General features: G+C 57.0%; 6 protein-coding genes across 6 annotated transcripts; 3 read left to right on the plus strand and 3 right to left on the minus strand.

Annotated features, from left to right (window-relative positions):
- The first annotated feature begins 200 nt into the window (after window positions 1–200).
- On the plus strand, window positions 201–2,367 carry MYCTH_2301039 (uncharacterized protein). The gene is made up of 6 exons (XM_003661487.1): window positions 201–719; window positions 790–858; window positions 929–973; window positions 1,041–1,057; window positions 1,129–1,842; window positions 1,959–2,367. The coding sequence occupies exons 1-6, from the start codon at window positions 558–560 to the stop codon at window positions 2,002–2,004; spliced, it is 1,053 nt and encodes a 350-aa protein (XP_003661535.1). The 5' UTR covers window positions 201–557; the 3' UTR covers window positions 2,005–2,367.
- Window positions 2,368–2,388: 21 nt separating this feature from the next.
- MYCTH_2301045 (uncharacterized protein) lies at window positions 2,389–4,575 on the minus strand. The gene has a single exon (XM_003661488.1). The coding sequence runs from the start codon at window positions 4,400–4,402 to the stop codon at window positions 2,705–2,707; it is 1,698 nt and encodes a 565-aa protein (XP_003661536.1). The 5' UTR covers window positions 4,403–4,575; the 3' UTR covers window positions 2,389–2,704.
- Window positions 4,576–4,983: 408 nt separating this feature from the next.
- MYCTH_2314576 (uncharacterized protein) lies at window positions 4,984–5,766 on the minus strand. Its single transcript, XM_003661489.1, has one exon. It carries the CDS (start codon window positions 5,709–5,711, stop codon window positions 5,130–5,132), a length of 582 nt encoding a protein of 193 aa, XP_003661537.1. The 5' UTR covers window positions 5,712–5,766; the 3' UTR covers window positions 4,984–5,129.
- A 5,983-nt stretch (window positions 5,767–11,749) lies between these two features.
- MYCTH_2301048 (uncharacterized protein) lies at window positions 11,750–14,728 on the plus strand. Its single transcript, XM_003661490.1, has 2 exons — window positions 11,750–13,625; window positions 13,681–14,728. Exons 1-2 carry the CDS (start codon window positions 12,027–12,029, stop codon window positions 14,581–14,583), a joined length of 2,502 nt encoding a protein of 833 aa, XP_003661538.1. The 5' UTR covers window positions 11,750–12,026; the 3' UTR covers window positions 14,584–14,728.
- Window positions 14,729–14,955: 227 nt separating this feature from the next.
- Window positions 14,956–16,953, minus strand: MYCTH_2301051 (uncharacterized protein). The gene is made up of 7 exons (XM_003661491.1): window positions 16,373–16,953; window positions 16,205–16,235; window positions 16,099–16,142; window positions 15,984–16,042; window positions 15,881–15,925; window positions 15,760–15,825; window positions 14,956–15,695 (listed from the first exon to the last, which is right to left on the minus strand). The coding sequence occupies exons 1-7, from the start codon at window positions 16,390–16,392 to the stop codon at window positions 15,502–15,504; spliced, it is 459 nt and encodes a 152-aa protein (XP_003661539.1). The 5' UTR covers window positions 16,393–16,953; the 3' UTR covers window positions 14,956–15,501.
- Window positions 16,954–17,341: 388 nt separating this feature from the next.
- Window positions 17,342–20,678, plus strand: MYCTH_2301053 (glycoside hydrolase family 31 protein). Its single transcript, XM_003661492.1, has 2 exons — window positions 17,342–17,637; window positions 17,690–20,678. The coding sequence occupies exons 1-2, from the start codon at window positions 17,553–17,555 to the stop codon at window positions 20,551–20,553; spliced, it is 2,949 nt and encodes a 982-aa protein (XP_003661540.1). The 5' UTR covers window positions 17,342–17,552; the 3' UTR covers window positions 20,554–20,678.
- Window positions 20,679–21,102: the final 424 nt, after the last annotated feature.

The following is a 21,102-nucleotide window of genomic DNA, read 5'->3' on the forward strand; positions in this document are numbered from 1 at the left end:
GGCGGGGCGAAGTTCCTTGGTGACGCTCGTCCCCCCTCATTCCTTCCCTATCACAGCCTCGGGGAGGCGCAACGAACAAGTTCCGTAAGGTACCTTACACACAGAATATGGACTGTACCTTCCACTGTGGCAGGACCGGTATATTTCTCCTGTGAGGTTCGCTGTTTCATAGAAATCCAGCTTTCTCCATGAGCAGTCTCAGACAATCATCTCAAGCAATCTGCTACACATCTAACCTAGCCGCTACTGCTCCAATGAGAGGCCTTTCCAAGTTATTTAATTGTACTTTACTAACAACTGACTCGATCTCGAAATGTTTCCCGCACTTCTGTAAACCCCATCTTCTTGTCCTATCTTCGCTCCCCAACTTATTGCCCATCTTGTCTCGGCTTGGCAGCTCGGTTGACTCCTCACCGTGAAGCGGGGAGCGCTATCTGTACTGAGCGCTATCTGTACTCGGTAGATTAAGCAGTCACTGCCGCGAATAACCTTTTTCAACCCGTCCTGTGCTTGTCTAGATTCCGGGCACCACATCTAAGAACGGCAGCAAGTTGAGAATGGCGACAGCAGCAAAGATTCCCGTCATTGACCTCTCGGGTGACGACCAGACTCAGGTCGCCAAGGACCTGGTTGAGGCCGCCATCGAACATGGCTTCGTTTACATCAGAAATACTGGCAAGGACATACCGGTCGAGGCGATAGATGGAGCATTTGCGGTGGTATCTGGCCCACATTCTTTTCATGCATAACATGGTTGGCGCCATCCTATTTGCGCTGACGACTGCACAGTCCAAGAAGCTCTTCGACGCGCCCCTGAGCGAGAAGCAAGCATGCACGATCCAGAAGAACAACCGCGGTGTACGCGATTTACCACGGAAGGTTGTATTGTAATCTCACAGGGCAATATTGACGTTTTGGATGAACTCAGTGGTCGGCCATGAACTACGAAACGCTTGATCCGGCGAACCAGCGTGTAAGTTGTAGCTGGCCAGCCTCCTGTCCCCGTCTTATCTCGCGAGCGCCTCTGACTCTCTCCCTAGATAGGCGACTTCAAGGAGTGAGTAGTAGACCTGTGGTGCTGCCACTAAACGCGTTACGGGACCCTCCCTGTTCACGCAGCAACGTCAGGGCGTTCAACTTTGGCGAGTTCGTCGACGGGAAAGCGCAGCAGCCTATCCCGCCCACCATCGCGCCCGACGAGGCCCAGATCAGCGCCTTCCGCGACCTCTGCAACGCCCTCTCGCTCAAGCTCAATACCCTCCTCGGTATCGGCCTGGGCGTCTCGCCCCCGGACTTCTTCACCTCGGCCCACCTTCGCTCCCGCGGGCCCTCGGGTAGCATCCTGCGCTTCCTGCGCTACCCCCCGCGCAGCGCCATCACCGAGCTCGCCCCCGGGGCCGACGACGTCCGCGCCGGAGCCCACTCCGACTACGGCTCGCTGACCCTGCTCTTCCGCCTGCGCGGCCAGCCCGGACTCGAGATCCTGCTGCGCGACGGCAAGACCTGGTCTCCCGTCCCCGTCGTCCCGCCCGGCACCGAGGACGACCCGGCCCCGCCCATCCTGATGAACATCGGCGACCTGCTATCGTACTGGACGAACGGCCTGCTGCGGAGCACCGTCCACCGCGTCGTCTTCCCCTCCGGGGACTCCCCGGCCGGGCTGGAAGGGGAGGCGGACCACGGGCCGCGGTACTCGATCGCGTACTTCTGCCATCCCTTTGGCGGGACCGAGTTGGGTCCCGTGCCGAGCGAGCGGGTGAAGGAGTACAAGGGAGGCCTGGCGGAGGGGAATCCATATGCCGAGCGTAAGGTGATGACGGCGGATGAGCATCTGAGGATGAGGTATGCTCTTTTTGTTGCTGCTCCAAGTGCCATTGTCCCGGCTTGATGGCCTGATCTGTTATAGAAACCCGGTCATTTCCTGTTTAAGGACTCTTTGTGCTGACACATGTGACAAGACTGGAGGCAAGCTATACGCAGTTGTACAAAGAGGGGAAGGCGTGATGACACATCAAGACCTGTCCCCTTACGATAGAGGTTGCTTCCAAACAAGCAGACTGTTCATCCTCAGACCTGAGGTCCCCTCGGCAAAACTACAAGTGTTACATGGATCGTCACTTTCTGAGAATCGCGAGACAGGGGGGGGAGCCAAGATCATGAGATGGCAAAATATAGAAAATGTTGAAACACAAGGGGTTGAGTCCTTCGGAATGCACGCATCGCTAACCACCTTTATTACCGGAGAGAGCAAAGGGAACTTGCCGCCGCTCACAGAACCCTGCTGTTGGCTGAGTTCGGCTTTGCAAAGTCCTAATAAAGGCCATGTCTTCGGAAACCAACGCTCCGCAAGGAATTCGGGTGTTGTCGGGATTGACATTGCACTCTCTTCCGACGTGCACTGATTCATCGTACGACACATGACACGCCCGAGCCTTTGAGGCCGATTGAGTCGCCGGGTGCACAGAGACTTGAACGAATTGAACGGTTCAGGCCAGGATCTCCTACCCTATACTAACAGACTCTATCCCACAATGAGTCATACAGACGTCGAATAGCGACGTTTCGGGTATATTTGCTCCGTGGTATGTACCTATGGGGGTTGCTGTGTGTGTCCAACGAACCCACCAACGACGCAATAACAGGACGGTAAGAGTAGTTTACCCAAACCGTGACGTCCCCCCGCGCCGGCTCGCGCGTGCGTCTTTCACGCGGCCATCTCGCCCAGCTTCTCGTCCCTCTCCTTCCTCCGCGCCTTTCTCCCACCCGTTCCCTGCACCTTTTGCAGCTGCTCCCGCCGCTCCTGTTTCCTGGCGAGCTTGTCCACGGCGCCAATCACCTTCTGTTCTTTGCCCACGGGGTACTTGGCCGCGGCCGCGGCCTCGTCCTCGGCGGTCCACTCCATGGGCAGGACGGCGAAGACCAGGTACGACGTGTGCGTCTTGATCTCGGGCTCGCCGCGCGTGATCAGACGGCCCTCCATCCAGGGGGGCGTGGTCCCGGTGGGGGACGTCGCCTCGGCGGCGGAGGGGGCCTGGCCGCCGTTGTTGTTATTGACCGGCCCGCTTCCGCCGTTGCCGTCGCCGTCGCCGTCGTCGGCCGAGTCCATGTCCTCGTCGGCGTCGGCCGACGCCGCCCTCGGCTTGGCCGCGTGCTCGCGGGTGCGCGCCTCGATCTCGGTCAGCCTGGCCAGGGCCTCCTCGACGTCGCGGGCCGAGTTGTTGACGCCGCGGTCGAAGTTGAGGTTCAGGCCGACGCGCTCGCGCGACGTGTGCAGCCTCCGGTTGGCGATCTCCACCATGTCGATGTCGACCCAGCCGAGCCGGCGCATCGCCGACACGGTGCGCGTCACCTGCTCGATGCACGGCGAGAAGGTGCATATGTGCACGCTCTTCCGGGGGTTCAGCGGCGACACCCAGCCGGCCGCCTGATCGTCCCCGGCGGCGGCGCCGTCCGCGTCGGGCGGCGGCGACGACGACGACGACGACGACGAGGAGGAGGAGGAGGAGGAGGAGGAGGAGGAGGAGGAGCAGGACGGCCGGTGGGGTTTCCGTCGGGAGAGGTGCGGGAGGGCTTCCCAAGGGGCGGGGAGGTCGAGGAAGACGGCGTCGGCCTCGGGGCTCTTGCCGTCGACCAAGAAGCCGCCGTTGTAGACGTCGCGGTGGGTCAGGTGGACGAGGCGATCCAGGCCGTGGTCCGAGAGCTCCTTCTTCATCTTGTGGTAGCGCTGCTCGTGAAACTCGAAGCTGTAGACCTTGCCCTTGCGCTGCCCCTCGGCAGTCGGATAGCCGTTGTACACGGCCCGCACTGCCGCGTGGGTAAAGCTCCCGCTGCCGGCGCCGGCCTCGATCAGGACCGACCCGGGTCTCGCGCGTATCCTGTGCAGGATGTAGCTGTAATCGGGGGTGTAAACGACCTGGGTCCGGTGGGGCAGGCTGCTCGTCCAGAGCTCGGGGGTCGGAGGCAGGATGTGGATGAAGCCGCTGGTGTCGGCCACGGCCTTCTTGACGGCGGCAGCGGCGGTGCCGTTTTCGTTCGTTGCGACAGCGGCGACAGCGGGCGATTCCTCCTTCTCCCTCTGGCCAGTCCCCGTGGTCTCCCTGCCGGCGTCGTCGTCGTCGTCGGCGGCGTCGCGCTTCCTCTTGCGGCCCCGCGATCCCGTGTCTACCTTGGAGGCCCGAATCTGCGAACCCCAGGGGACGTCCAACATGGTGGAGTGGGGGAAGGAGCCGTAGCGGGTGTTGACGACGGCGCCCTCGGCGTAGCCATCGTGCTCTCCGGTCGGCGGCTGCAGGTAGACGGGCAGGAGATTGTCGCGCGAAAGTTGGAGAATTGCGAGCGAGTTGGCCTTTGTCCGTGGCCCCGGGTCCAAGAATGGCGACACGTTGCTCGTAGTTGACGCCATGACCGGAACTACAACAGGGGCCGAGGATTCGCCAATGCACATCCTCAGTCGGCGGCCTGAGGAGGACTCCTGGTTCTGGTCCGTCGCGCCTCAGAAACGGTTTTGGCTGGGAAAAAAATGGCGAGCCAAGCACAACAGTTGGTGGGGTTCAAGGCCCACAGTTTAAGCTCCTGTGGGGGTTATCTTGGCGAAGTCGAGCAGATCTTTTGACCCACTGTGCCCACTGTGTAGGTGCCTACGGAGTACCCTGTTTCCTGTCCACGGGAGGCGGAGACATTTCAAGTGCCTTGGCATAATGTAGAGAATTGATAAAACCTATAGGTAGGTAGCCCATGGTGCGCGGATTCGAAACTGGTGTCAGATTTACGCTGGCCTCGTACGGAAATCACACTCGCTAGCGACAGAATTCGCCCTTAATTCCATCCAAAAATGAGGCGGCACAAGGTGTCGCATCGACAGTCTCCCATAGGAAGAACGATATCTCAAACGATATTTCATAAGTAAAACACGATCGGTGGTATCTTATAACGGTTCTTACAGTCTGCTTAGCTCGAGAGAGATCCTCGGGGCCAATCACCTCCCACAAGTAAGATGACCCGCCTATCCATCGCCACTGCCTGCTCCGGCGCTGGATATGGTGAAACCATTCCGGAAAGTGCGGCGGTCCAGAAAGATCTGCCGGCCTCGTTTCATCCTTGGCGCAAATAGACTCTGAGCCCCTCCCCTCTCAGTATTGCCCGTCTTCTTCGTCCCCCCATCCGGAACCATCATACTCCGAAGAAGAAACACCGCCGTTCGTCTTTCCCCACCCGCTTGCCTTCTCTTCATGCTCACTTTTAACGGCCGCAGAGGCAACTGCGGTCTTATTATTCGCCGCCTTTACCTCCTCACTTGCTCCCTGAGAGCTCCCCCCGTGAGTGGCCGCATCCAAACGGGGGAGAGCTTGCCCCTGCCCCTGGCCTGGACTCGGGCTTTGCACATGGCTCGGCTGCTGAAGCCGCAGGTCCTGCTTCCTGATCGATTGCATCACATCAGGCGGGGGCATGAACGACTGGTTCGGGTTGCGGTGTGGGGCCGGAAAGCGAGGATTGGGATCCCTTCCAGTGTTGGCCTTCCACATTAGGGGCTGCTGCTGTTGCTGTTGTTGCTGCTGTTGTTGTTGTTGTTGCTGTTGCGGCTGCATGATAGGAACCTGCTGAGCTTGCTGCCCAGGCTGCATCACCAAAAAGTGCGGCGGTACGTGGGCCGCCTGAGGTGCAAACTGAGGCGCGGGTGTGGGCTGAATGGGTTGTAGCTGAGGAGGAAACATCGGGGACACCTGTTGTTGTGCGGGCACCTTCTGTTGCTTGCTCGTTTGGTTCGCCGAGGTTTGCTTCCTGACGCTGTCGCTTCTCCATAGCCGGCCGAACCAGCCTTTTTCTTCCTTGACTGGCGGGGCGGGTTGGGGTTGCTGCATGACGTATTGGCCGCCCGGGACTTGGCTTGGCTTTGGCTGCATTGTGTGGGGCGGTACGGGTTGGTGCTGCACGCCTGGCTGCAAAGGCGTGCCCGGCTGGAACGGATATCGATGCTGCGGTGGCATCCCCGAAGGCATCGCCGGTGGAGGAAACACCGCCGGCATTTGGGGAGGTGCGGTTCCAGGGGTTCCAAGGGTTCCAGGGGTTCCAGGATGAGGTGGCGGACCTGACTGCAAGACGCCTGGTTGCGAGAATGCTCTCCCGGGCGTGTGTTGGGATGCTTGGTTTGGACCGAGAGACATCGAGTCAGCTAACCCCTGGTTTGACTGCGCCGGCGCCGCTTGACCAGCCGGTGGCTTAGCATGCTGTGTGTTGACGGAAGTTGTCGGTGCCTGTGGCCCGGTCGACTGAGCCGTCTTCTGCCCTTGGTTTTGTACCAACGATGGAGATGATGCATCGGTCCGAGCCTTGACAATAGCTGCACCCTCGGGTGAAACTGTAGGAGCAACTTTCGAAGCATCGGACGGTCCGGACTCCGGCGGAGGTGACCGAGCAAGAACACTGACGGGGTGGGAAGCAAGCGGATGGTGGCCGGGGGGAATTGCACATTCCTCGGAGGTCGAACTTAGGACCGACTTATCAGAAGGGGCTGGAGGCAACGGGGCCTTTGTGCATGTGCCACCTCCAACTACCGGGGCTTGGTCGCTGTTCTGGTCTGGCGAGGCTGTGACTGATGGAAGGCCCCTTGACGTGTTGGAACGAGTCGAGGGCGATGAAGCTCGCGAGACAGGACTTGGGGTCCGGGGGCTAGGTGGCCGAGGCGTCGCAGATGGTGCTACGGGAGCCGCTGCTTGTTGCGAGCCGGGCTTACTGGCGAAATTGTCTGACGCGTGAACCGAACCCGAAGGGGGAGCAGGTGACGCAGCTGGCGGAGGCGAGATTTGACCTTCTGTGTTCTCATCCGTCGGCAAGGTCGCATTCGGCTGCGGCGGGGGCTGATGGTCGTGGTCGCTAGTCGCAGATTGCGGGACAGTTGGTTGAGTCGGTACGGCGGCCCGAGGGGCAGGCGAACTGGTGGACTCCGTCACGGCGCCGCCTCCGCTGGAAGCCACTTGCTCAGAAGACGTTTTTGGGAAGCGGCTCGGCTGTGTAGCCGATGCGGCCACCTGATCGGTATCCTGCCTGAGCCCTGGAGAGCTCGTGAAATGAGGCTGTCCCGAACTGACCGGGATGTCGACCTGAACTGTAGCGCCAGGCTGCTCGCAAGGCCCTCCCCCCTTGTCCGTAGCACCCGCTGCAACAACAGAACTGGCAATTACCGGCGGGGAAGTGATGGTTGGAGGGGAAGCGATGGAGGGAGGGGAGGTGATGGTGGGAGCATCAGTTCCCAGTGGCGGCGATTTGCGAGACAGCCTCAGCGGTGGTGGCACGGCTGAGTTTGAGGGTGATAGAGGTGTAGCACATTCGAAGGAAATAGGGACCCCAGTTGCTCCCGAGGATACAGCGCTGGTGATTTCATGAGGAGCTGGTTGTTGAGCATCGGGGCTCTGAAGGGTCACCGGCTCGCTTGTGGCCGAGTGCGGAAGATGCGGGCGGGCACCCATGTATGGAAGTGCAGGGAGATAGGCCGGCAAAGTGCTTGTTCTAGAAGGCTGCGGTCTTGCCGATCCGGACGCCTCTGGGATCGCCGTCTCCTGGCCGTAGCCCGTCTTGGATAGAAGTTGTACTGTGTCCTCAATCTCTCGCTGTAGGTCGCGGGATGGCTTATAGGCCTGGTGAATCCGAGCAGGGCTGACCCCCTGACTCTGTGGAGGGGATTGAGTACGGATGATTGGACGTCCGCGGGCGGGCTTGAGGACGGACGGAACATGTGTGAGGCCGCTGGGAGTTTCGGCGGCGGGAATGCCAGATGTGCTTTCGAAACGCGGTCGAGCACTGGGAAATGTGGGTTGCGCCCCATTGCTCGACGCACCCGAAGATTGTACAGCATCCGGATGCAGCGTAGGAGGAATGTTCGACGGTTGAGTTTGCCACAGGACAGGCCCAGATAGAGAGTGCCTCTTGTTGTCACCAACCAGCTGGCTGGTCTGGGCTTCGACGCTCGGCTGCCGGATAGCGGTGGCCGCCCCAAGAACGGCATGCTTGGTCGGGTTATACGGCTGATATTTCCCTGGCGTCGAAGTTGGCACACGATTCGAAATCCGAGTGGTTGTCATCTGGGGTAGCGAGTTCTGCCGAAGAGGCATGTATGGTCGGCTGGGGAGGTGCTGAGCTGCTTGCTGTGTGTTCTGCTGCTGTACTTGTTCCTCCTGCTGCAGCGTTTGCTGTTTGATGGCGCTACTTCTTGGTGCTCGCGCGGGGGTAATCTCGTTAGAGGGGAGTTCAACAGGGGCCAGATGAAAGGCATTGACGTAGGACGCAGGCCCAGGCCCCGCGTTGACCATCATCGTTTCGTTGCTCGGCAACTCGACAGGAGCCGGATTGATCTCTTCAGCACACTGAGCGGTAGACTCGCTGGCGAGTTCAGCCACAATACCAGTCGGGTCATATGGGACTTCCCGACCGTCCAGAAGCGGAATTTCGGGCAGCTGGGCTGGCTGTACGGCACTCTCGGCTGGTTGTTGCTCAGTGGGCGCGATGGTGACCGGGACGCTGTCGAGCTCCGGGGTGGTTGTGGCGGGCAGGCTGTTGACAAGGTGCGGAGTGTTGTCTGCGCTCGCCGTTGGCGATGCATGGGACCGTGGTGGTTGCGCTGCATCTTCCCCGGCCGTCACCTTAGAGGCGGTCATGGCAGTCGCTGTGGCGGCGGCAGAGCTGACGGGGGGAGTAGCTGTCTGGCTAGCAACATCCTGCTTATCGTCCGTCTTGCCCTCGCTCTGCCCGCGCTCCTCCCCCTCCCCCTCCTCCTGCAGGAGGCTGATATCGTTGTACGCGCCGGGGCCCATATACATGAGTCCATCCGGCTGAAGCCAAAAGGGGCCGTCGCCATCGTCTGAGTCGGAGACGGCGTTGGAAGAGCAGCGGTCTCTTTGGGCAGTTGTGGCGGTCTTCTGATTCGCCTGAGACTCACTCAAGGTGCTCCTTCTCTTGATCTGTTGCTGGCTGACGAGTTTCTCCTCGGGATCCAGGTCAAGAGGCTCCTCCGTGTCGCAGATGAACTCGGGGAACTCGTCGCCAGGCTTGGGAAAAGTGTACTGGATCAGGCCGGTGGGCTTGTAGCGGTAGAACCAACGCCTGCCATCGTAGTCCCACTCCCAGTTCTCCGGAAGCCCAGTCATTCTCGAACCGGGCTTGGCTGCTGCGCCAGATGCACCAGAAGACGCGCGGCTGGAATATGCTGGGCCCCCGCGACTGGGAGGCACGTCCGTACACAGAGATACGACGTCAAAACAACAAAGTGGTTCTGGTGCTAATCAGGTTCCAGAACCAGAGCTACATCAAGGTAGGTAGGCAGCCCCGCGCAGGAGATAGGCGAGAGAGCGAAAGATCGAAAGAACCCGAAACGCTCAAGGTGGTGTCGTTCGTTCTCTCAACACAGGACAAGAGACTGCCGTCGCGTGTCGCAACAAACTCCGAACAGGAAGCACCCTGGGGAGTCAGCAGGGTCGAATGCAGTAAGGAGCGGCGCAATTCAGCACCGCGCACTAGGGCCTCAGCTCCCGAAAGGAACGGTGCCAGTAATTACCGGGGTTCGCCATTGTCCGTAGCGGCAACCCTGGAACAACACGCTTGGCTTGAAGCAGATAAGTGCGGCTGAGCGCCCCATTGGGAGGGCCAATCAAGGGCGCGGCGCATCTCAACACGTTGGGCCCTCCAGGTTTAGGCTCTGGGCGCGATGGTGAAAAAGAAGTGCCCAACTTAGAGACTTGCAGGATTCCGGAGCGACTGGCGTGACCATGGCAAATCCACAAATAGCTAGGGTGGGGAAGCTTCCCGTCCTGGTGTGTCCGTATACGGCTGCGTTTGCGGTGCTCGATGAAGCAGCTTAATGGAATGAATGATTGATTAGTAGGGTGCTGGAACAGTGTTATTAGATCAGAAATGTGACAAGTATATATAGGGTGTAGAGCAGCTAGGTTCCTTCCCTTTGCGCTTTCCGTTGTCAGACTCTACTTGTAATGCCCGCCCAATGAGTGGGAAATGTGATGAGGCGCGTTGGGTGAAGTGGGGCTGGAGCGTGCCATCCCGCGCAATGCGACAGTGCCTGCCGTGTTCGGGTGCCGCATAAATTCACAATAGCACCACCCCACACCTTACCCTCGCTGAGGTCGCCATTCTGGGGTCTCGCGTCAAGCCCCGCTCTGGCCTGTGTCGGTCTACACTAATCCGTACATAGTAAGACATTGTGCGAGAGGGTTCAGCAAGACCCACGTGGCTATGGAGATCTCATCAGCATGCTATTTGCGTAGTGTAGTGTAACTACCAGGATACTTTACTAATTAAAGGATTTGCCAGTTTCACTCATTGCTGCACACCAAGAAGCCTTTGGCAAGATGATGCGGGCATTCGAAACAAACCAAAGGTATACTAAGAAAGCAGCAACCGCCTCGGTTTCAAAATGTACTTAAGTACCCATCTCAAACGTGACTGTTTGTGTTTCTCTACCATACCAACTTAGGCTAGCGCGTTATGTCTAAAGTGAAGCATACTAAGAGGTGTTCTCTGTCTTGTACATACAGTGCGTAGTTTAGACCTTATTTGCTTGCGGGCTTGGCAAGAGGGTATTATAAAGTATACAAGAGGCAAGCAGTGTAACAGTAGATAAGAGAGCAAGATCTTTAGAAATCAATGCTTAATAGTAAGATTTTATCAGAGCTTTATCAGAGCCTGGTAAGGCTAACTTATCTCTTTAGCTCTCTTATGACTTATGAAATCGTCTTATAGTATCTCAGGCTATATAAATGTTACCACAATCTTTTATAGCGACTGGCTACTACGTACATGCTCATATAGTGTAATACTTAAGGTTTGTATATACTCTGTTCTCGGTAGTAGTTACCTTCTTGTTATAAGGCTCGGCGAGAATATGACTTGCACGAATTGCTAGAGAGAGACGACCGAAGATTAGCGCCAAGCTGTATGTATGTATGTATGTATTCCGTATATACGGGTTATAGACTACATCATGACGTCATCACGTATGCAACTGCTCAGGGGAATTTTCGCAGCACCACATTTTGGCAAACAAATTCAAGGGAGAACTGAAGGAGGACTGAAATATCTTTAAAGTACCTAGTCTCGGCTGAGATAACAGAGGCGCAGGTAGTGGACATGGCTAAAGAAGGATAAGTATGATCACAGTACCTCCATGTAACATACTGGAGCTCATGGACCTGCTGCCTTCCGTTCTTCCCAAATTTCAAATGAAAGTAGGTAGGAACGTCGCAAAGACGCGGGAAAGAACTGAAAGGTGAGCCAAGCACATTCGATAGCGGGTGGGCGTCATGCAGCCCACCAACACAACCACTACCATTTACCGCAGAGCGAGTCTGGCAAAGTTCATTACTCTGTACGGATTACTTGCTTCTATTACAAGTTCTACCAGTTACCCACTGTATGGTCCTTGGATGGCCGCCTTTTGCCCTGATTCATGGCTCCGGAACCTCCGACTAAAACCATTTTACCGAGAACTCGGAATTAACGTGCCGAGGCCGAGTTACATTCTCATAGAGGAGCATCCACCGACAGTACAATTTCCTTACGCTTTTGTTTGGCCACTAGACGCCCTCTCGGCTGTCCACCTTGCTGCCGTTCACGGACCCAAAGGTTCTCTTCTAATCCCTATGGAGTTATCAGCCCGGGGGAAACAAAAAGACTGTTGGGGAAACAGGGCCGCTGATCGCGACCGGTTGCTGCAATGGAACGGTCCGCTGTGCAACATCTCGATGATCTCGCTACCGACTGGAGCCAGCACCACCGACCCTGAGTCCGGACAGTGGGTGCCGGGTAGGTCGAGATGCGTTCGTCCCACAACAACTTGTGGGTCGCTGTGCCGATCTCTGCAACCAGGAACCGCGAACGGCAACAATGAGACCCCGCGGAGCCGAGACAAATGAAGAACAAGGAAAAAAAAAGGTTGAACCCTTCATCTGTGTGCAGATGGCCTCCTCCCTTTTCTTCTCGCACCGCTCCGGCTCTCTACCAAGTCGTCCTTCTCATGCTGCATCATGGCTTCATCCGCCGACTCGCCGCCGCCGCCCTCGAGGCCGGCATTACACGTTCAGATGCCGTCGTACTCGGATCCGAGCGCCGAAGCCGACGACTTGACCAAGTCCAAGATTGACCCTGACCACTTGGCGCCAGACGTGGTACCTCTAAGCCCGTCCGATTCCAGGGAAGCCGCGAACAGGTTGCATGATGACCTGGAGCTCCTCCGTGCTGAGCGCGTTGTCTCGACCGAGGACCGCAGGGATCGCGGCTCAGTGCGGCCCAGATCGAACACCAGGAGCCACAACGAAGGGATCGAGGACGCCTTCAACACGACCAACGCCCCGACACCGGCCGTCGCCGCCGGCCCCGCGAAGACCACCTGGCTCACCAAGCTCTGGCGCTGGCTCAAGAAGTTCCCCCGCATCTTCCGCTACGTTCTCTATGCTATCCCGCCCGGCCTCATCATTATGATCCCCGTCCTCCTCGACCTCTTTGCCTACAACCGCAAGGGTCACCCCGTTGGAGGCCGCGGCGGCGTCCAGCTCCTATGGTTCGGAATCTGGCTCGAGGTCGTCTGGCTCACCCTCTGGGCGGCCCGCATCATCTCCTCCATCCTCCCCCCTATCGTCGCCTTCGTTGCCGACACGGTTGGGTCCACCAACCACAAGAAGTGGAGGGACATTGGCCGCCAGCTCGAGTTTCCCACCGCCCTGTTCCTGTGGTTGCTGGCAGTTCTGGTGTCGTACCATCCGATCCTAGACCATCGCGTCATTGGCCCCGGCGAGGACAACAAGACCCCTTACGTCGCCTGGATCGACGTCGTTTACAAGATCATTATAGCTTTGTTCGTTCTCGCGACGCTCAACCTCGTGGAAAAGATCTTGATCAAGTGGATCGCCACGTCGTTCCACCTGCGCACCTATTCCCACCGCATCCGCGAGAACCACACGCACATCGAGTACCTCGTCAGCCTGTACGCATACGCAAAGACTCGCCTCGAGGAGCAGGATCCGGCATGGGCTTCCCCGTCTAGCAGAAGGGGCTCCGGTCAGCACTCCTCGCCGCTCAAGGACATCCGGAACAACGCGCGCCAGGTCTTGAGTAAGGTTGGGAATGCCGCCAACCGCGTGGCCGGTGACCTGACCGGGCGCAAGTTTCCCAAGGGCAACCACCCCCGCAAGGTCGTGCTTGAGCTGCTGCGCAACAGCGAGTCGAGCTACACGCTGGCGCGCGTCTTCTACCGCACCTTTGTCCAGCCGGGAAAGTCGACCATCACGGTCGAAGACCTGTTCCCCGCGTTCCCCACGCAGGAGGACGCCGAGGGGTGTTTCAGCGTCTTCGACAAGGACTTGAACGGCGACATCTCGATGGAGGAGTTGGAAATGGTCTGCAACGAGATCCACCTCGAGAAGAAGGCCATTGCGGCGTCTCTCAAGGACCTGGATTCAGTCATCAAGAAGCTGGACGAGGTCTTCATGTTCATCATCGTGGTCATTGTCATTATCGTGTTCATCAGCATCATCTCGAATTCGGCAGCCGCAGCCCTGACCTCGGCCGGGACTTTCATTCTCGGTCTGTCATGGCTGTTGCAGGCGACGGCTCAGGAGTTTCTCCAAGTGAGTGTTTGCTCTGATATATACACATGATCCGTGTAGCTAATCGAGAGAGTAGTCCATCATCTTCGTTTTCGTCAAGCATCCCTTCGACGTCGGCGACAGGGTCACCATCTACGGAAACACAGGCTCGACAATGATGGGCGACGACTACTACGTCCTCGAGGTCTCACTCCTGTATACCGAGTTCAAGAAAATGGAGGGTCACGTGGTGCAAGCGCCCAACTCGGTGCTCAACACGCTCTTCATCCTGAACCAGCGGCGTAGCCAGGGCCTCGCCGACCCTATCAACCTGAAGCTCCGCTTCGGGACCACCGAGGCCCAGATCGAGGAGCTTAAGTCCCGGATGCTCCAGTTTTGCCTCCAAAACAAGCGCGACTACGCGCCTCGCATCATCTCTGAAGTCCAGACCATCGACGAGGTCAGCAGCATCAGCATGAACATTATCTTCTTCCACAAAAGCAACTACCAGAATGAGCTGCTCCGCCTCAACAGGCATAACAAGTTTGCCGTCGAGCTCATGCACCAGATGCGCGACATGGGTCTCGAGACGCCTCGCCTCGCCCAGCCGGGCGGCATGCGCGACATGCCGCTGTATTGGACCCAGGTCCAACCGCCCCCCAGTTACCAGAGCACCACTCACGACGCTGGGGCCCCGGCCCCGGCGACCGTGCGCAAACGGGGCAATAGCAGGGCCGCCGTAGTGGAGGCGGGGGTCGACTTCCAGGACGTGTTCCACAATCGGAGGAGGGATAACAGCATATCCCGGCTGCCGTCCATCAGGCAATCACCGAGAGAGGAGGAAGAGGAGGAGGCCGAGGAGCAGCGCAGGCTACGCAGCAGCGGGGAGGACAGCAACGAGAAGAGACAAAGCATGGATAGTGCGTCCTCGACACAGCGGAGGTCATGGCGGCCTAGGAGCCGATCAACAAATCGAGGATCCATGAGCAACGTCGTGTGAGCATAGAAAAGGCGTAAGAGTTGCCTATGCCTATCTATTATATGATATCAACCTATAATTATTCTTCAAAGATGGTCTATTTTTAACTTCATTTGTAATATGTGATTGGGCCTTGCAAGTGTGCTGTTTGAAACTGTTTTACAAGTAAGGATTAATTTCACATCAGGTGAGAAAGAAAGAAATGGGAAAGAGAAAGAGGAATGCATTCCTTCTGTGAATTAAGGAGATAGGGGTAAAGGTAGAATTGTGTTTGAAATGAAGGATTCCCAAGACCATGCTGAGAAGGAGAGGGCGAAGAATACTGATCTGTAATTAACTGCTCACTTTCAAGATGAACTTGACAACAATAACTATCTCCAATCTGATAATTAGCTTTGATTTGGATATGATATAGACCGAGTTTGAAATGACTTTTGTACGTCGAATTCTACTCAAGCGTTCATATTGTAATTAGTAGTCCAGGACTGAGCCTCCCACATAATTATTTCTTCTCTCAATCGATGTTCGTGCTCTTGTAACTGAACGACCACGGCTCTACAGTATTGTTCCAGTTCCCAATGCCCAGCCCGGCGAGAACTATAGAGGCAGAGAGAATAGAGATGATGAAGAAACCACTGCTTCGACCAAACTGCTCTAGAGAACTCCCATGCTCCAGGGTATACTTGGCAAGTAAGGGTCAAAAATCCATGTGAAGAGAAGAACCCGATCCGTTCAAGCAGACAGCCACGTTCACAAACACACACACCGATGAAAAATCTGCCAAGGTGCCACCAGTAGTTACGGACATGTTGTGGATTGAGGTAGAGTCAGATCTCTGTAGTGTGATGACTCGTCCTGCGCAAGTCCCGGCGCCCTAACAGCAGACTCGACCCACTATGCCGTTCATTGTTGTTATCAATTTTTTGGATCAGTATGGATTTACTCGTAGATCCAAGCCTTCTGGGCAGACTCCCAGCTGATGAGGTCCTCCTTGTTGAACCACAGAGCGATTTCCTTCTCGGCGTTCTCCACGCTGTCAGATCCGTGGCAGACGTTGCGGCCGGTCTGGAGAGAGAAGTCGCCGCGGATGGTGCCCGGGGCAGAGGCGAGGGGGTTGGTGGCACCGAGCATGGCTGCAAAAAAAAAAAAAAAAATGTTAGCTTAGGATTATGGGGCAAGCTGGAAAGGTTTCCGTACCGCGGCCGGTCTTGACGGCATCAAGACCCTCCCAGACCATAGCGACGATGGGGCCGCTGTTCATGTCTATAGAGTAAGGTGTGAGTAAAGATCCCAATATGTCGCGAGCTGGATGGCATACACTCGACGAGGCCGGCGAAGAAGGGCTTAGACGACAGGTCGGCATCTGTGTTCCGGGTTAGTGTCGGAGTTCGAAGTTGACGAAACCGAGGTCAGGAACCCACAGTGCTTCTCGAGGTGCTCCTTGCCGGGCTTGACGAGCTTCAGAGCGACGAGCTTGAAGCTGTGTTCTGGAGTGAGCGCTAAGAACTGTGACTTCCAAGACTTGACCGGTCTTACCCCCGAGCCTCGAAGCGGCTGATGATGTTGCCAACGAGGCCACGCTGCATTGCGCCGAGTTAGATTGACGTCGTCAGAAAACAAGATGCATACCAAAGCGACGTACCTGGACGCCATCGGGCTTGATAGCAATGAAGCTGTGGTCGTGTCAATCCATGATCGGGCCAGATGGCGGGGTAATTGATCTGGGAGGAGCAGATGGCGGGGTAATAATGGAGGGGTAGCCGCTCTGCAAAAGGGCAAAGTCCTGGCTCAGCGAAGCAGAGACACTTACGTCCGCTCGGTGGTCGACATGGTGACGGGTTGTTGAGCTTTTGCAGGTGGTTCGAGAATCGGCTGGTGTTGAGGAAGTTGTGTGGAGAGAGAGAGAGGAGGTTGAGGAATTTGTTGCGGGAGGAGAGTCGGACAAGAGGGGCACCCACGGAGGAGCTCGAGGGTGGGGTTGCCAAAAAAATAAACGCACATGCACAGGGCCAGACCCAGTGTTAGGTATCCATACATGAGAGAGAAGCTCCGGAATGGTACCCGAGCTCTCTGTTGTTGTTGTTGTTGCTGTTGTTGTTGGCCATCCGCCTTGACCGACGTTCCCCTCGGTTTCCGCTGTTTTGCTTCTTCCATCTTTGCGTCGGTTGACCAGCAATTTGGACCCGCGTAGGTTTCCAAGGGAAGTTTGACGAATCGACTCAAGACAACCTCCTACGGATCCGTAAACAATGCCCACTCTGCGCTGACGGTGGTCAATTGAAGGTAGATGCTCCAATAGTGAAGGTCTGTCGCTGATGACCTTTGCACAACGACGATGTCCTTGGGATATCGTGAGATTGAACAAGCTGTCCGTTAAACACTGACGTATCAATAATCCGTACATAGGTATCTGTACAGTACATACTGTAAACGATATTTACCACTGTCTCCGCTGGTACCAGGATCACCCTCCAAGCCCCCGGATTTCAGACACGTTTGAGATCACTACGAGATCGTTTCTCTCCTCTGTGCTACTGAAGCGTTTAGTCTCAACTTCAACCAAGGCAACGACCTGTGGTTATGAAAGAACATGTATGCCCTAGATGGTTAGAATATGGTAATACTGCAGGTATTCAGTTATGAGATACTCCATATTCCATTTTGAGACAGACCGGATAAAGGGTGCTGATGGGTCTCAGGGGTCCAATTTGCGGGGCTGGCGCCCGCTGCAAGGTGGCCAATCTGGGTTGCCAGCTTTCAACTAGAGATGGGTTAGCTTCCATTGATCTCGTGTAAACCAGACACCTTGAAACAAACACTGGTTCATTGTCGAACAACTATTGAGCACCTCGACGGCCCCGGAGGTCTCTCGATGAAGGCGACTGTGACATAACCGCCCTTTCTCCTTTCTTCTTTTTAGTTTTCCTAGATTTGGTCATCTTGATCAGCAATCGCGTCGTGCTGTAACAAGGGTCCCGAGGACGGCCAACATGCACGTCCCAGGCCCATTGTCCTCGCGGTGGACGGCCTACCTTGGCCTGCTGTCCGCATTTTCTGCAGCATTTGCACCTGCAGGTGAGTCCCGCGAGCATCTGATGCCACCAGACGACCGAGTTGACGATAGTAGTCGCCGTCAAGGAGCATGACTTCAAAAAGTGCCATCAATCGGGCTTTTGTAAGCGCAACCGCGAATTCGCCGACCACGCCCTCGCCACGAGCTCCTGGGCGTCACCCTACAATGTCGCACCAGATTCCGGATCGTTCAAAGATGGCCAGTACCAGGCTGTGATCTTGAAGACCACCAACAGCGGCGAGACGGTTTGGCTTCCCATTACCGTCTCTTTCCTTGAGTCTGGTACAGCGCGAGTCACGGTGGACGAAGAGAAGCGCCAGAAAGGAGAGATTGAGTTGCGCCATGGCAGCAAAGCGAGGAAAGAGCGCTATAACGAGGCAGAGAAATGGGCCATTGTTGGAGGGATGACTTTGGACAAGGAGGCCAAGGTCGATTATGAGGACAAGACGCAGATTACCGTCAAGTACGGGCCAACCTCCAAGTTCGAGGCAACCATCAAATTCTCTCCCTTCAGCATCGACTTCAAGCGGGACGGCATCAGCCACGTCAAACTCAACGACCAGGGCCTCCTTAACATCGAGCACTGGAGGCCAAAGGTTGACAAACCGGAGCCCGAGAAGAAGGACGGCGATTCGACTGAAGAGAATAAGGCAGAGGAAGCAAAGGAGGAGCCCAAGGGAGAGGATGAGTCTACCTGGTGGGAGGAGACATTTGGCGGCAACACCGATACCAAGCCTCGCGGCCCGGAGAGCGTCGGTCTTGACATCTCCTTCGTCGGCTACGAACACGTCTACGGCATCCCCTCCCATGCCAGCTCGCTGTCGCTGAAGCAGACCCGTGGCGGCGAGGGCAACTACCAGGAGCCGTACAGGATGTACAATGCTGACGTTTTCGAGTACATCCTCGATAGCCCAATGACTCTCTACGGCTCTATTCCTTTCATGCAGGCCCATCGTAAGGACTCGAGCGTGGGCGTTTTCTGGCTGAATGCCGCGGAGACGTGGGTTGACATCACCAAGGCGAAAGACTCCAAGAACCCGCTCTCTCTCGGCGGCAAGGCCAGGACCAACACGCATACCCACTGGTTCTCCGAGAGCGGTCTGCTGGACGTTTTTGTCTTCCTCGGCCCGACGCCCAAGGATTTGACCGCCAGGTACGGTGAGCTCACTGGCACCACTGCAATGCCCCAGGAGTTCGCTCTCGGATACCATCAGTGCCGTTGGAACTACGTCTCGGACGAGGACGTAAGGGATGTGGACCGCAAGATGGACAAGTTCAAGATGCCGTACGACGTCATTTGGCTCGACATCGAGTACACTGACGAGAAGAAGTACTTTACCTGGGACAAACACTCGTTTACAGACCCCATCGGCATGGGCAAGCAGCTGGACAGTCACGGCAGGAAGCTGGTTACCATCATTGATCCGCACATCAAGAATACCGACAATTACCCCGTCGTGGCAGAGCTAAAGTCCAAGGAACTCGGCGTAAAGAACAAAGATGGCAACCTCTTCGAGGGCTGGTGCTGGCCAGGCTCGTCTCACTGGATCGACGCCTTCAGTCCGGCTGCGCGCGAGTGGTGGTCGTCGCTTTTCAAGTATGACAAATTCAAGGGCACCATGGAAAACACGTGGATCTGGAACGACATGAACGAGCCGTCGGTCTTTAACGGTCCCGAAACCACGATGCCCAAGGACAACCTCCACGACGGAAACTGGGAACACCGCGACGTGCACAACCTGAATGGCCTGACGTTCCACAACGCGACCTACCATGCGCTCCTCACCCGGAAGCCCGGCGAGCTCCGCCGCCCGTTCGTGCTGACCCGGTCCTTCTTTGCCGGCTCGCAGCGGGTCGGCGCCATGTGGACCGGCGACAACCAGGCTGCCTGGGACCACCTCAAGGCATCGATTCCCATGGTCCTCAGCCAGGGTATTTCGGGCTTCCCCTTCTCGGGCGCCGACGTCGGCGGCTTCTTTGGCAACCCGGAGAAGGAGCTTTTGACGCGGTGGTACCAAGCCGGCGCCTTCTACCCCTTCTTCCGGGGGCACGCGCACATTGATGCGCGACGCCGCGAGCCATACCTCGCCGGCGAGCCGTACACGACCATCATCGCCGCGGCGCTTCGGCTGCGCTACAGCCTGCTGCCGTCGTGGTACACTGCGTTCCGGCACGCCCATCTGGACGGTACGCCCATTATCAAGCCCATGTTCTACACGCATCCGTCCGAGGAGGCCGGCCTCGCTATCGAGGACCAGTTCTTCGTCGGCAACACGGGCCTGCTCGCCAAGCCCGTCACGGAGAAGGAGAAGACGACGGTCGATGTGTGGATCCCCGACGGCGAGGTCTACTATGACTACTTTACGTACCAGGTCATCCCGACAGTCAAGGGCAAGACGGTCACGCTGGATGCGCCGATGGAGAAGATCCCGCTGCTGATGCGCGGCGGGCACGTGTTTGCGCGCCGCGACGTGCCGCGGCGCTCGAGCGCGCTCATGCGCTGGGACGACTACACGCTCGTCGTGACGGTGCCGCGGGAAAACAAGGTCGCCGAGGGCGACCTGTACGTCGACGACGGAGACTCGTTTGAGTACCAGAACGGCCAGTACATCCACCGCCGGTTCGTCTACGACGGCGCGGCCAAGAGCCTCAGCTCGGTGGATGCCGAGGGCCGCGACGCGGCCTCGATCCGGGAGGGCGCGTGGATGAAGCAGATGCGCTCCGTGGGCGTGGGCAAGATCGTGGTGGTCGGCGCGCCGGCCAGCTGGGCGGGCAAGAAGAGCGTCAAGGTAGAGAGCGAGGGCAAGGTCTGGGAGGCCAGGATGGAGTTTACGCCTGCTGGGCAGGGCAGAGCCGCGTTCGCGGTGATCAAGAAGGTGGGCGTGAGGATCGGGGCGGATTGGAAGGTCGAGTTTTGATTTCCACCACTGGGCTTGTGCGTATTTTTGTTGGAGTAGGTTCTCTCTCTCGTATTATTCGACTTTTTGTTTTGGGCCCCGTTATGTCGGTCATGGTGGAGCCTCGCAAGCATCCTGTTTTCGAACCCAAGGTGGTACATACAGTACCTTTGACATGTTGATGCCACGCAGGTGCTTGTTGATATTCTGAGCCCTACTAAGATGTTGCCTCGTTCATGCTGTGCGACCTCGTAACGGCTGTGGTTTTGCCTAATCATCGGTTGTCGACAGCGGCGAGGCGCAGCGTGGACATGCATGGTTGGAACTCAGTGACCGATATATTGCAATCACTGGCACCATGATTGATCCAAGTTCTGTTATGTTCGTACAAAGTATCCCATTACAAGTCCTATACATTTCTCCTTGCAGCCCTGAGATCCTAGCGCAATTGGGGGGTAGCGGAAGTATGCATATATGTACAGTACATACAAGTAGAGGCAAGATTTCCTGGTGCCCTATCACGCGGCTTGGACTTGGGAACTGCGAGTGCTGTAGGGCGCGCTGTTGGGC

Source organism: Thermothelomyces thermophilus, chromosome 2, assembly GCF_000226095.1.
Source record: "Thermothelomyces thermophilus ATCC 42464 chromosome 2, complete sequence".
NCBI lineage: Eukaryota > Fungi > Ascomycota > Sordariomycetes > Sordariales > Chaetomiaceae > Thermothelomyces > Thermothelomyces thermophilus.

Coding starts and splice junctions, on each gene's coding strand:
- MYCTH_2301039 (XM_003661487.1), top strand. CDS start 558: ATGGCGACAGCAGCAAAGATTCCCGTCATTGACCTCTCGGGTGACGAC. Junction 859..928: donor TCCAGAAGAACAACCGCGGT/GTACGCGATTTA, acceptor GGATGAACTCAG/TGGTCGGCCATGAACTACGA. Junction 1,843..1,958: donor GATGAGCATCTGAGGATGAG/GTATGCTCTTTT, acceptor ACATGTGACAAG/ACTGGAGGCAAGCTATACGC.
- MYCTH_2301048 (XM_003661490.1), top strand. CDS start 12,027: ATGGCTTCATCCGCCGACTCGCCGCCGCCGCCCTCGAGGCCGGCATTA. Junction 13,626..13,680: donor CGGCTCAGGAGTTTCTCCAA/GTGAGTGTTTGC, acceptor TCGAGAGAGTAG/TCCATCATCTTCGTTTTCGT.
- MYCTH_2301051 (XM_003661491.1), bottom strand. CDS start 16,392: ATGTCGACCACCGAGCGGAC. Junction 16,143..16,204: donor TCAAGCCCGATGGCGTCCAG/GTACGTCGCTTT, acceptor GGCGCAATGCAG/CGTGGCCTCGTTGGCAACAT. Junction 15,926..15,983: donor GGAGCACCTCGAGAAGCACT/GTGGGTTCCTGA, acceptor CCCGGAACACAG/ATGCCGACCTGTCGTCTAAG.
- MYCTH_2301053 (XM_003661492.1), top strand. CDS start 17,553: ATGCACGTCCCAGGCCCATTGTCCTCGCGGTGGACGGCCTACCTTGGC. Junction 17,638..17,689: donor TGCAGCATTTGCACCTGCAG/GTGAGTCCCGCG, acceptor TGACGATAGTAG/TCGCCGTCAAGGAGCATGAC.
- MYCTH_2314576 (XM_003661489.1), bottom strand. CDS start 5,711: ATGTTTCCTCCTCAGCTACAACCCATTCAGCCCACACCCGCGCCTCAG.
- MYCTH_2301045 (XM_003661488.1), bottom strand. CDS start 4,402: ATGGCGTCAACTACGAGCAACGTGTCGCCATTCTTGGACCCGGGGCCA.